Source organism: Caretta caretta, chromosome 8 (assembly GCF_965140235.1).
Source record: "Caretta caretta isolate rCarCar2 chromosome 8, rCarCar1.hap1, whole genome shotgun sequence".
Classification (NCBI taxonomy): domain Eukaryota; kingdom Metazoa; phylum Chordata; order Testudines; family Cheloniidae; genus Caretta; species Caretta caretta.
In genome coordinates this window covers 74,521,765-74,536,338 of record NC_134213.1, presented here as the reverse complement: position 1 = coordinate 74,536,338, position 14,574 = coordinate 74,521,765, and the positions used below count along the sequence as shown (strand labels likewise).

General features: G+C 40.1%; 1 protein-coding gene across 6 annotated transcripts in view; it reads right to left on the bottom strand.

Annotated features, from left to right (window-relative positions):
- ARHGAP29 (Rho GTPase activating protein 29) overlaps window positions 1-14,574 on the bottom strand; it is a 134,017-nt gene that overhangs the window by 4,392 nt on the left and 115,051 nt on the right. For 5 of the 6 annotated variants that reach the window (XM_048862178.2, XM_048862177.2, XM_048862179.2 and 2 more), the window contains 11 exons: window positions 13,270-13,460; window positions 9,996-10,162; window positions 9,215-9,343; window positions 8,933-9,031; window positions 7,275-7,438; window positions 6,789-6,977; window positions 6,479-6,616; window positions 4,104-4,336; window positions 1,810-2,116; window positions 1,536-1,644; window positions 972-1,091 (listed from right to left, as the gene is read on the bottom strand). In XM_048862178.2, the coding sequence (XP_048718135.1) occupies window positions 972-1,091; window positions 1,536-1,644; window positions 1,810-2,116; window positions 4,104-4,336; window positions 6,479-6,616; window positions 6,789-6,977; window positions 7,275-7,438; window positions 8,933-9,031; window positions 9,215-9,343; window positions 9,996-10,162; window positions 13,270-13,460 (1,846 nt within the window). The remainder of the gene's footprint in view (window positions 1-971; window positions 1,092-1,535; window positions 1,645-1,809; window positions 2,117-4,103; window positions 4,337-6,478; window positions 6,617-6,788; window positions 6,978-7,274; window positions 7,439-8,932; window positions 9,032-9,214; window positions 9,344-9,995; window positions 10,163-13,269; window positions 13,461-14,574) is intronic. The other variant, XM_048862181.2, reaches the window with a different exon arrangement.

Genomic DNA, 14,574 nt, shown 5'->3' with positions numbered 1-14,574 from the left:
CTCAAAGTACAAGAATTTGATGGAATCAAGTATGAAGTGTTATGGAAACTATACATACATTTTAAAAAGAGACTGAGGTGGTTGAGCAGTTCCAAGTACTCACCAACTTAACCCCCCTCCCCCATAAAGAAAGCAATAAACCCTAAAAATACACATTTTAATCCAATTTATACTTTATGCCCTATTCAGAAGAACAAGGGATTTTGCCTCATCATGCTGGATAACACTAACTAATCCTGCTGGACCACTGTTTCATTGCATTATTTATTAACTAATAAGCCTATTTCTTTTGAAGGTACCAAATACAAATCCAGTACAGATAAAACAAATACTGGACTACTGCATCTGATCTAAGTCATGAAGACAGTCCTGGTAAAGTGTGTCTTTTTCATAATGTAAGCCACAAAAGGCAATGGATGCTGCAGGGAAAAAATTCCACAGCAAGGAGTTGCGAAGTTTTTGACAAGAGTGAGCTTTGAGCACCCCACACTTCTCTACTCATTTTTGGGACAGTCTTCCTAGACGGGGCCATACAAGCTTGTATAATACACACATGGAATCTGGAGAGGTGATGGACTGTTCCAGGCCTGGGCTTTAATCAGCCAAATTTATGGTGGGGCACTTAGTTTTGCCCTGCGTTAAACTCTTATCCCAGGAAGTGGGGCTGCAGACAGCCTAACCTAGATTTAGGCAGATGTTGAAAGAGGTATTGCCCAAGGAGACATTTAGCTTCTCTAGACAACAACTGTAAGTATATTTTCCGCTGGAGTGCCATCCTCTCCTCCACTGTTCCCAAATTTTAATTTAGTTATTTGCTACTATAAAAAGGGCTGTGTGTTGCCAGCACTAGGCAAATAGTTATTATACCTATGTACAAATGTATTATTGTTTTTGCACAAAAACTATTTAGCACAAGGCAGACCTGCAAAAAATGTTCTTTGAAAAATGGTTATGTAATTAAAGCAGCTAACCTAGCTCTTTTGGAGTAGGAATATTAATATCCAGAACTGTGGTAGCTGGGGTTTCTGATGGAGAACTCCTCTGGCCAAAGTCATCCTGTTTAGTTCCAGAGAGTGGCAGTGAGGTACGTTCTAGGGAAGAATAGAAAGGCAGCTGTCAAACGCATCTTTGCGGCTGGGTCCCATAACCTGTGCTGAAATCACCTATATAAATACAACAATCCAAAGACTGTACAACAGCCTATTAAAATTTAGCCTAACATACTGAAGAGGAGTTGCTTTTTTTTTTTTTTTTTAATAAAACACACACACACTAGGTATATGAAATTTGGCTCCATGAATACAAGCTTCTTCAGGGCCACCACAAGCATTTAGCCCTTCCTTCCTCTAACAAACATGAAGGGTACATCAGAACAGCGAATGCTAAGTAGCTTTGGGAGTTTGGCAGACTCTTCCCTTGTTTGCACTTAATTCACCTTCACAGAGTAAAAAGATGCATTTCATCCTAATGTATTTATGATTGGTATTTGTTCACATAGCAATATACTGCCTTAAGATTCATGAAGAGCCACTAACCCATCACAGATGCATCTGATCTCTCTCTTTTGTTCTTGCTGTCATCTAGTTGCTCAAATGATGAAGCCATTTCTGAAGCTTTACTCTCACTTGGAATTAGCAGGATGCCCTGTCAATAGAAATCAGATCAGAAGTGAATGCAGATTGAAGAACAATATATCTCAGACTAAAATATTAAAAGATTTCAGAGCGAGGTATGCAACATTCCAAAATGTAGTCCAATCCCACACCCCTTCAACATGGTATCAATTCTAGTTTCACGACAGTTACTCACTTCCTTTACAGCAATAAATGACTTCCTTTGCTGCTGTGGCGCTCTCTCTTCTGTAGACAAAGCAGTTTTAAATGGAGCAGCATTTTCTTCAGACTGAACTGCAGTTGAGAGTGGCTGCAGTGAAACATCAAAGATCTTTTCATAGTAAGTTACAAGCAGCTCTACCACCCGAGCTTGATATGGATAGTCCACAAGCGAAGAGAGAGAAACCGCGGCGTCTGTCTGACGTGGTCTGATTAGAGTTGGGCCAAATATTATGCCAAGATTGCTAGCTGACATTTTATTTTCATCAGATTGTTCAGTCACTCTGTATAAAAGCAAATGTGTCAGGTTATAAAGGGTTTTTACTTCTTCGGCAATAATACTAGAGATATTCTATTTTTCCAATAACTATGCTGAAAAGAACTACAAAGCCTACACATGGGCTGGCTGCTCTTACCTACAACCAGGAAGGCAGTATTCTGCATGAAAGGTCTTTTCCAATTCAGCTTATGAAAAGTACATTAGAAGTGACTTGTGCCAGCCACCATTAATCAGGATGTGGGAGGAGACATCCAACACATATTATACTTTTTATAAGATTTGTTTTAGCTTTGCAGTTCACCTTTAAAATATCAATCAGTATCATTCTGGGCACACAGTACTGTGCACTCCTATTGATGAATAAATACAATGTGATTCTTAAACTTAAAGGTGGACTTAAGTGTACATGTAACTTCTTAAAAATGTTTCCAAGGCCAAACTTTCAGCAGTGGGTGCCTAAATAAGTTTGATCTGATTCTCAAGGGTACTGAGCACCCTTGGCTCCTATTTATTTCAGTGATATTTGTGGGTACTCAGCAGCTCTGATAAATCAGGCAATAAGTCTGACTTTCCCTTGGTTATCGTGAAGCTGTGGCCAGAGAGCTCCTACACAAAACTGTTATCTAATAGCATGCACCAGTTTAACAACCAGCCCTATCATGTAACCTAACTATATGATATCAGCCTTACCATAGGAGCCTTGAGCTGATGCTGAGGATGGGAAAGCAAAGTTGGAAAATGGTTGTTAAAAATGTACAAGGTAGTTCTGCAAAGTTCTGCGTTTTTTTAAAAAATATGCATAAAAAAAAGATCCTGATTCACCCACTGTATCCAAGCCATGTTCTCAGGTAGCGAAGTGGTAGCTGCAGGGAGCCAGTTGTAGCTCCATGATTCAGAGCCACCTGACCCCTGTGCCCATAGAGAATTGGTGTAGTGGAGCTCTGCTCCGCCATTCCCCCTCCTCAGAATGTATTATATGCTGGGGTGGGAGAGACAATGGAGTCCCCTCCAACTGCTATATACAGGCAAAGAGTTTCCCTGCACAGAGAGAATTCTCCACTGACCATCTCCAGCTGCTCTAAGGCTTACAGGATTGCAAAGTGGCTCCTAGTCATTTAAAATTATATACATTTTGCAACTCTACATCACCACTTGATGTTAACCTGACCCTCCTTTCCTCTCCCCCATACTCCCCACAGTTCACCTCCATGCTCTAGTTACATTCTGTGGTAGCTAGGACCTTACAGAACAGTGTAGAATGACAGAACAGGAGGTGGTTGGCCATAGCTCCAGGGAACCAAAAAATGAAGATGCGCAGGTTTAGTGTTCCCGATATGTTGAATGCCCAAACAGCAGTATTGGTAAGGAAGCAGCTTTCAGCACATCAGGTTAGGAAAAGAAAAAACCCACTGTTGGCTGACAACAGGGATGGGACAACCAAATGCTGGTCTCAATAAACAAAATATAAATTTATGTCTTGCCTGCTGGTCAAGACACCAACCTGCCTTTGAAGGGCCAGTCAGTCATTACATTCAGGCGCATCCAAATGCAGACCTGCCTCTTTCCAGAGGAAGATTAGCAATTCAGAAGAAATGGAAGATTTATCTTTTGTTTTTTGCCGGCCACTTTGCCAAAATTTCTTCTCTGGCAACAGCACGTGGCTACATACATAAACCCTCTGTTTGAGGTGCAGCATGGGGTACAATTGCTATTCAGGAGAAAAAAAAATCAGGAGGCCAGTTCTCATTTGCAGGCAACACACCCAGAAAGTCTACATTCAGGTCAGAGCACTAGTTTATCCTTAAGGAACACAAACTAATCTTGAAAATAAATGGAGCTATATGCACAAATGAAACCCTGTAATTTTCAGGACAGATATCCAAAACTGTGGGCACATTACCTTAAAAAAAAGGTTTCTTAGCCTGCAGTACATAACACTGCTTATTTTTCAAAACAACATTTGCAGGTTACCTTTAAGGTCTGTCTCTCACCTATGAAGATGTCCTACAAGGTATTGAAGAGTGTTATAGTTTGGTGTAGGCAGCTGTTTGAGGAGATCTTTCATTTTAATGATTATTCTGTTCAGTTCAATACAAACTGACTGTCTTTTCTTTGATCTGGGGCTAGTCTGTTTCACGACCAGTTCCTCATTAACATTCTGACTCTCTTTCGCAAGTCCAATGAATTCGTTGTAAAGCCGAAACAAAATCAAAGGTTCTGGGAGCTAAGGGAATAAGAATACGTTAGAAATATATTCATGTCTACATTTTACCTTGTCTATTTCCTTCCTGTCTACTACCAACTGCTGTCTAGTCTAGAGCCTTTCCTTTCCTGGAAGGGTTATTTAATTATTGCTCTTAGAATTCTCCCACAATTTAGCAAATAGAGGCCTGGATTAAAAAACAAAACATTCCTATCAAAATACCATGGCGTGCTAGTAAACAACAGCCTCAAATAATTAATATTCATGGTAAAGAGGCACATATTACATCAACAGTGACTGTTATGGAGTAGCATATTATTGTAACATTGCACATGTGTGCAGACACACACTAAGACACTGAAGTAGTACAATATCTTATATTATACCACATATTGCTGCTAAATTTGGACCATAATTGTTACAAAAACAATTTTAACATAGCTTTCTAGCATTTCTATTCTTTTTGTTCTTTTTAAAATTCCAATGAAAATGTTCTCCAATTAAATATTCCCTTGCTTTGCGTTGCAGTAGTTCATGAGAATCTGAAGAGAGTCTCAAAAGGACAACAGCATAAAAAAGATTAAGTGACTTGGACTATTTTCATTGCCCATGCTCAGACACAAAATCGCAAAATTAAACAGATCTTTTAAAAATCAGTTTTAATAATCAGCAGTGTTAATAACAGGATGTAACTCAGGGTCTCTAAACAATGTTATAGCACTTTCTTTGAACTCTCACTAACATGGGGGGTACTGGAAGTCTCCAGTACCATCAGTACCTTTAAGAATGTACTGCTCTTCCTTTGGACACCTACCCTCCTTTAAAATTTGGACAGGCTTCCTCTCACAATTTTATCACTGAATCTAAAAATTAACACTGATACCATGGCCATCTCCTGAATAAACACTGTAACTGTGTGCTAGTTTATTGGTAGGATACACCATTTGCCAAGGACCAAGTTGAGAACGCAAACCAGTTTTACCTGTGACACCAAACAGATTTGAAGCAAAGTCTCCAGATATGAAAGGCTGGAACATTAACCCATTATTTCAACTGGCTTCACAAAATACAGCACTTCTGGGGGATTACTGTACTTCTTGGGTGGCTAAAGTCACTCTGCCTCACAATACACCTCAGGCATGTAATAATCCCCCAGAAATCCATAGCCAGTCAGATTTTACAGCCTAAATTGTACTGAAATTAAACTTTAACACCACAAAGAATGCGCTTCAAGGTAAAAATGTTTTCCTAGAACTTGAAAGTGTTCAAATTACAGGTTTCTAGCGTGTGTGTGTGTGTGTTTTCAGCACATAAGAATCATTCGTAACAGCCAGGCCTAGCTAGAACTATACTGAAAGGATTAGACACATGGGAAGTAACAAGACAGCAGGTAGTCATGTTACTTATTTTCAGATTTTCCTTTGAAGTGATTCAAGTTAAAGTTCAGTCTTCGTATAGTGCCACAAGAAATCCTAATTTTAATGAACAGAGATTTTAACTATCTGTTAAAGTAGCAGTAAAAGGCTACGGTGGCATTTTGAAAAGCACCTAAGAAACTTAATGAGCACAAATCCCATTGGAAGCCATTGGGACGTGTGTTCCTAAGTCACTTAGGCACTTTTAAAGCTTTCAGATTGAATTTTCAAAACATCTTTCTTCCCCAAAGAAAATGGTCTAATCCTGCTGTATTGACCATTTTATGGAACATGACACTCGTTTATAGGAGTTTAATCCAAACTTTTTGGTTAGACCTTTAATAAATCCGGCTGCCACTTAAAGGGCTGGATTGTCCTTTCACATGAACTTTCATAAATGTCAAAAAGGTACATCATGCCCTCAAATTAATTTTAAAAACTAAACCTCACTAGAAAGTGGCTACTGGAAAAAAAATCTTCCACAAATGGCATCAATACTTATGTATACTTCCTTGAGTGGAAAAGCACAATATAGTATCAATTCTAATGATAGTTTCATTAATTTCATTGCCTAGCACCATGAAATCCAATTTGCAGAGTGAAAATACAGGATATTCTATTCAACAATTTTCTTCAACAATTACAGGGCTACTGAAGGAAGCATTTTTCTCCACTCATGGAAGAAGAGGTTTGCTATAACAATAGCTTTGCTTTGCTGTCTGAACTCTAGAGTGGTCAGAGTACATACCTGGCGAAGGTATAATTTAAGGACGTTACTGATGTCATGTGCATAGAGCTCTGACAGTTCCACCAAGTCCTTTCCATTTTCAAAAGCTTGACAAAGCTTTTCAACTCTTGATTTGGCTCCATTCACACGATAGATACCCTGAAATGGGGAAAAATCAATCAAAAAACAAAACAAAGAAAAATTGTTCTTTTTGCGCTAACCGCAACTGTGAAACACAGATTTGAATTTGACAGTACAGTATTATCAGTTTAAACTATTTTTAGACAAGATTGTTAATATTTAATCTTTATAATGTTGAGTTAAGCTGTACCTTTACAGTCAAGGCTCTGCTTTCAATTTCAGAGGTACATTTTTTGATGATGAAAGGGACGCCGTCAGGGACACTTTTAGCAGCTTGAGCAAATTCCACCCCAAACAAATGAAGTCTTCCATGCAGTTTTTTGTGCCCACACTGAATAGCTAAAGTCTCTAAACATTTCTTGTGGCAAGTGAGTGAGCACTACAAGAAATAAGGGACATAAGAAAAATAATGTCATATATCTCAACATAATTGGACAGCACTAATCTTTCATATTTAGAGTTTGTTATCCCATATGTTGTCTAGAGGGCAAGTTTACAGTTCTGTAGGGCCTTGCTCTTTGGCTACATGTTAAGGCTAAAAGGTCACAACATTGTCTGAGAATTTGTAGCTTATTGCTACCAAAAGAATACGAGTGTTAAACTTCCCATTCATCTTCACATGAATGCCAACAATCAGCGGCTGTACAATATACTGCAGTGTTTTCCGACCTCTTACCTCCTCACATTCTGCCCCATGGAATACCACTAGGCTGTCACATTCTCTGCATTTAGATGGAGCCCTCAACTTTCGCAGCTTGTGTGTTAGAGCTGCCTTGGACAGAAGAGTGTTTCTAAAAGGTCCTGGTGAACTGGCAATTTCAGACGTTAAATCATTTAAACCTTGAAACAGAATTTTGCTGTTACGATAGTTTCCAAAAATAACTGGTCAAACATACATTTTGAGGATACAGCATAAGTTAAATTACTCCATAACCAGTAATCACCTTTGAGGAAATATCTATTACACCAAACCTGAGAAAGCAATAGTACATTATATAGCCTGCATAATACATAGAAATTAATAGCTGAATAATCAGCCCTAATATAAACTTTAATCCATCATACACGTGACCCTCGCTAGAACGTGGGATTTGGGATCCATGTGCGGTACTGTGTTAACACAGGAACCGCGTTAAAATGAAATGCAATTAAAGTAATTAAATTTGGGATCCATGGCCGCGACCGTGTTATATGCGAATTCGTGCAATATAGACGTGCATTCTAGTGAGGGTCCGGTGTATTAGTAAATGGTCTCATATAGAGTTCAATTTTGTGCCCATGATCAACTATGGATTTAAATGATGGCATTTAGATTTCTAACAGATTACCCCTATCATTCAGGCAGCTAGCTGTGCAAGTTCCATCATATGTGCCCAAATAATTGTACATACAAAATCGGAAGCTGCCTTTACAGAATTTGGCCTATAATGGTTAAAATACTCTAGAAATCCTTTGACTAATGCTTCTTCACTGCCATAAATTTATTCAAATTTTATATGCAGACACAAAAGAGAATATCAAAATACACAGACCTCTAAATAATTCTATTCCACTCCTATGACCCCAGAGGTAGTATTTTAGAGTTCTAGAAAATTTGTGCCATCACTGGTAATTCTTGTGATTTGTTATTTACTGTAACTAAGTTTTTATTCAAATTAATGTTGACAAACCTCAAACACAAAATCTTACTCATAATTTTGTGTTTTCAGGTTTTATGAAATATAAGAAAACAGTCTAGAAGCTCAAGTGGTATTTGGTTTTGTTTCTCCAATGCTGTCATTGTCAAAAAACTCCTCATGTCAATCTAACAGTATGTTTTTCACATTTAAGCTGGGGGATCAAACATGATGCTAAGCCAACTGGACTTAAAAAGAATAAAACCTCAGTTAACATCCTAAACATTTGGATCTTGCAGATAACTTTCTCTCCTTTTCTGGGTATTGTACCTGGCAATATAGAGAAGACCCAAATACTTGAGATCCAGCAGTGTAGCTCTTGCTGTGAGCACTAATGCTGAAAACCCCTTGGCATCAGATGCGGAGATAACATGAGCTAAGGGTGATCAATGAAGCACCATCATTAGAAGTGTTGAAATGAAGATAGTACATTAATCTAAATATAGAGAGGACAATACTGCACTACTCCATAGAAATTAACTAGATGACCAAGGTGGTCCTTTTTGGCTGTGAGCATGTCAATTTTGTGAGCATGTCAACTGTAGATGGATTCAGTTTGATTTTACACAGAGCAGCTAAAAATACAATCACCCTTAAGACCAACAAAAGCCTTCCACTAACTCACTAGAATGTAGGGTTCAGAAACATAGCACATTACCACAGTCTGAAGGAGAAGGTGGTTCCCTTTCATCAAGATCATCTGCAGATGACATAGTGCCAGTAGACGGTGTTCGGGGAAGCCTTCTCTTGAAATCCGCTATGGAAGAGAAGACATATTTTCAGACTCTTGAAAATACAACCTGCCCAACTGCGTATTCTCAATATGGGCTCAATCTAACTTCCACTAAAGTGAATCGGAATTCTTACATTGACAAAGAGTCTCTGGGTTAGGTTCAAGGAGAGGATTTCAAATCCAAGTATAATTGGGAATGAGCTGTACCTGGACTAGCAGATGGAGAATCCATGGATCGTGATTCACTGCTTCCTCCTGCACTTTCAGAGTCACTGCACATTCCTCCACTTTGGTTGCCAACTGACCACGATCTGAATGGCGGGGGTCCTCGCACTGCTTTAAAAAACAAAACACTAAGACCTAAACACAGCCTGCTGTGAATGCTCTTACCTGAGGGGATCTTCAAGCAGGGTTGTAGAAAAAGAGGAATATTACTGCAAGCTAAGCCAAGTTACATAAAAAATCTCCACTGAAAATAAAGTTGTTGCATGTATTCTTGAAAAAGTTTTACAGTATGTATAAAAACAAGTTTTAGAAACTTGCCATTAGTCATGTTTTAGTGACCAGCTGAAACCAAAGAGGTATTCTTTAAGCGTTAGATTAAAAAGCATCTTAAAAATTGCTTGTTTTACTATTATTGAAACAAACATTTTAATACATAAATTTATTATAAGGATGTGCATTTCACTGGTTTTGGCAATGACACTAGATTGCTCAGCTAGTCAGTTTTACAACCGATTTATATGCACTAGCACACATGCCGTGTTTAGGATGCAAACAAAGCTTTATTTAAAATACAGCTTTTTTTGGCTAAATGCTATATTGTGGGCCTAAGTTACTTACCAAAGCTCTTCTAAAAAAATGTTGGTACCTATTACCTATCATATGGTACATCCAATTACTGGCAATTGGACACATCATAGTCACACCTGCTTAAGATGACCTTTCTATTTAGAAATGGAAGCCTAATGAAATAGGGAAAGCCTACCTTGGATATCTGTGCTGCTGGAAGACCTCTTCTCCCCAGGTTTTTGGGAACAACAGTAAGATGGGCTTCCAATATCTTCTAAAGACTGGGTGGGAAAGTCTCCTGAACACTGGGATAAGTTTCCATGTGATGCATGGGCACTGTTGGTTAGTTGTTTGCTAAAAGCCCTTTAAACAAAAAAAAACCACTCATTGGAAAGGGGCCTGAATACAGTATTCAATTAAAAACTCCCAAGGCATTAAAATGCTTAATATTTTTACCGTTCACATCAATGGCAATCTCAGTGTATCATGGCAAATATTTAGGGCCAACTATTGCTTGTCAATTACATCAGGGGAGTCGCACCTATGTAACAGAGCAGAATTTGGCTCTTGGTATTCACGTACCAGTAGTACTTCTCATACAATCAATCTTTGAAATGTCTCCATGAGGTGATTATTACCCCAACTTTACAGATCGTGAAGTTACAGCAAAAGTTAACATATTTGTCCAAGACTAGAGGAATTCAGTGGAGGATCTGAGATTAGACCTCAGCAGTTCCTGCCTCCTAGTCCTGTACTCCCCTTTAAGGCTTTGTCTACACTGGCAAGTGAACGACAAAAGTTTTGTCATTCAGAGGTGTTACACCCCCCTGAAAGACAAAAGTTTTGTGAAGGAAAAGTGCCAGTGTGAACATCATTTTGTTGGCAGGAGCGCTCCCCGCACTCATTGGGGGTGAAAGATTTTTGTCACTGGGAGAGCTGTTTCTTGCCAACAAACAGTGGTTACACTGCGTGCCTTTTAGCTTTGAGCAGGGGGCTGGACTAGATGACCTCCTGAGGCCCCCTCCAACCCTGATATTCTATGATTCTATAACTTTAATAAGGATCAGAACAGTTAGACTATTTACTATATTTTTAGGAGTACATAAGAGACTTCACAGTGCTGCAGAAAAATTCTAGTCTGTGGAAAGTCTGCTCTCAAGATGCAAGGAAAGAAAGCAGTTAATCTAATTAGTCTAAAACACTGAAGCACCCTAAGGACAAAATGGCTTACTGGCCAGCTGTAGCCTTAGGAAAGCCTGCGCTTAATCAGCTCTCCTCTACCCAGGAGAAGGGAATTGTTTTGAAGCCTTCTTTACAAGAGAGCAGTTACAATAGAGTGTTTTGGTAAATACAATTCTGAAGAATAATTAAAAGTGACCATTTCAAGTGCACGAGGAATCACAAAGCCATGTGGAAAAAAGAGTAGCATGGTGTGGAAAAAAAGAATCAGCTGTGAAACACACAAACGCTAGGAGGTAAATATGCAGTGGTTTTGGAATGCCATTCCTACTGACTTTTTGGGTAGTTGCATAGCTAAAGCCCCTTAACTCTGAAAATTCACGAGTATGGGTCTAAATTAATGGAAGGCAGGACATTTACAGACAAGTGCTAAGAATCTCAGCCTTAACTTTGAATTTCCTGGCGTTGGCTGGTGCAAGTCGGACTCAAGCATTACCTTTCTGTATTTAGTTTCCCTTTTGAAACAGGATGACAACACTTTCATGTAGAACTGTGAAAACAGAGTTTGGAATGGCTATTTTTGCTCTTAAATTGTGAAGTGCCACAATGACAATTTTACACTGAGTTTAAAAGACTGAAAGGCATTTAGCCTATTGACGTGCTCAGTTGAGATGCTGTTTTGCAGTCTTTCCAGTAAAGCATGATACATAACCAGAATTTGAGGTGAAACAGTAAAAGTTCCCATAGTACCCAGAAAATGGTACTCGTGTGGGGTAAGTGTTCTAATACAGTTGTGATTAAGGCAGCCATCCCAAACTCATGCCAATAAAAGCTTTATGTCATTATTAACAATTCGTTATTACGGTAACATCTAGGCTACACCAGATCAGGGCACTATTATGCTAGAGGCTGGACAAACACACAGTACATTCCATTTATTAGTGATGCCGATATTAACTTAAATTTAATAGCAACATTTTGTCAGGAACCAATCCCATCTCATTGACTTTAACTGTTAATGGGATTTGGATATTGGCAACAAGCATGTCACTTCCTAACAACTTTGGGGGGGAAGGGGAGGGGCGGGGGCTCGGAGGAAAAGAAAGGCCACAGCCACAGGCAGGTTTGTGGGGCTGCAGGGAAGGAAGTCCTGGGGCTGAATAGAACCTTCCCTTGCATTCTCTAGGCTGCGTCCTGCCCTGACACCAGTGGCTTGAGCCCAGCACGTCCCAGAACTTTTTCCCCTGGCTGCAGCAAACATGCCTGCAATTGGGGACCCACCGGCCACACAGGAGATAATAGACTGGGGCACCTGCATTCCTCCCCAATGGGGGAACCCCTGCCAGAGTCCTGGCACTGTGGGCTCAGATGGGAGACTGCAGGCAGGGCAGCAGCAGAGAGTAGGACTGCAGCCGGATGTCAGGGCACTGAGGGCCAGTGAAGGTGCACAGTACCTCTTCCTGCACTCTCTAAGCTGCGTCCTGCCCTGGGGGCCCAGGTTCTGCACATCCCAGTACTTCCTTGGCTGCAACCCTGCAGGCAGGATTGCAGGGCTGCAGCCATGGAAAGTAGTCCTGGGGCATTCCAAGCACTGGCCACAGGCAGATCTGCAGGACAGCAGCCACAGAAGGCACGTCCCACTGCTTCCTTCCCTGGCTGTACCCCTGCAAACCTGCCTACTGCTTAATAGCTATTTCCAGATAATGGCAACTTTTTGCTGGGAACCGAGAGGTTGCTAATAAGCAGAATCTACTGTACCCCAGAAATACTCCATGCAACAAAATGCTTGAAAACCTAAGACAATAGACAACCATGAGGATGTGGGTGGCAGCAAAAGCTGCACAACCCATGTACTTCTGATACCTTCTCTCACTTCCACCTTCCAAGGTTGCTTCACTAAACTCACGTTCACTCCTGTTACAGCATGTCTTACAAACGACACAAACAGTTCAAGATCAAGATCTTTCATATTACCAAATAGCTACACCTAGACATTAGCAAGTTGATTCTAGTGATTGAATCAAAACAATTTATTTATGTTCTCTCTAGTCCTAGTATAAATAAAGGGGAAAATACAACACTCGGCTGGAGATTTTAGTTATAGCATTGACGTACTAATTTAACGTAGTTACTGGATAATTCAGACGGGTGTAAGTCACAACTCATGGTAAAATGGCAAGTTCTATTATACTCTTGAATGAATTTTGTTTCACTGCTGGGTGCATCCTTCTGTAAACATTTTCCTCACATTTAATTTCAAGTAAACAAGTGTCATTAATATTAGCTCTCACCCATCGATTTGGGAACTCTGAATTTCAAAAGAACCTGATTCAATGGGAATGTCTTCTTTCGGCAAGCTTTTCACAAACTCCGAATACTGCTGTCCTGGGTCATAGAGCTTGGCGTTCTCACAGAGCGTCTGACAGTTAACTGGAAGAGATACAACCTGTGCATGCTGCATTTGGAACAGGTTAACTGTTGCCTGTTATGAAATAAAGATTAAAATAAAGTTTGGGGCATTTAAAAACATTTACGAGACAGTTTATATGTAATCCGCCCCTAAGTTAACTTTTATTAGGGGAAAAAAAATTATTAACCCACTTTATCGAGGACTCAAACAAGCTTGCCAACTCTATCATTATAAATATTTTCTAATACTGGACTAGTCAGAGAAAACCCATGCTCTGGGTGTCCCTACACCCCTGACTGCCAGAAGCTGGGACTGGACAACAGGTGAGGATCATTTGATAATTTCCCTATTCATTCCTTCTGAAGTATCTGGCACTTGTCACTGTCGAAAGACAGGGTACTGGGATAGACAGACTGTTCTTCTGACCCAGTATGGTCATTCTTACGTTCCCCAGGTTTCCAAGCACTAGTTGTACCCTCTTTATCCTCAATGTCCCAATCCGCTTTCCCTGTACATCTATCCCACCTCCAGCTGCTGAACACAGCACCAGTGTCTCTCCATTTGGATTGGTGTGACCAGCAGAGCTTTCTGTTCCTCCCATCAACAAGACAATAGCCTCTATCAGAGTGAAAGATTGGGAGTTCCAAACCCACGTTGGCCTATATCCTATATTTTAAGGTAACAGATGACAAGATTTTCCCCAGGATGCAGACTAATTTAAAAGGATATTGGCTGAGGAGGTCTGCAGAGGGATCAAAGAAGGAATCCTCTCCTCACAGGCCAGGAAATAGGAGCAGAGTCACTCCTCATGTCTGCTACTGCAGCCTCAGGGTTACGGTAATCACTGCTGCACTTCCACCCTCCTCCAGAGAGGATGGATTCTTGCTTTGTAGATTCATATACCCGTGGCTCCACCACCATTGCTGCTTTGCACTAGCAAGGAGGGAACCCCATACAGCTGAGTTTCACAATGTGAACAGATCTGGGTCCCATGGGTAAGTATATAAATACTATGTAGCAAAGCTGTTGTCCTCATTGGGAACTGACATATCTCCTCCTCCTCCTCTGTATTTTGTCTTTTCTAACAAAGTTTAAAGTAGCGAGTTAGTCTGCATAGTAGATTAGTCATCTAAAAGACCAAAGGAATGGGGTTTAGCTTCTCTCCCTCCTTCATCTGTCCTCAAAC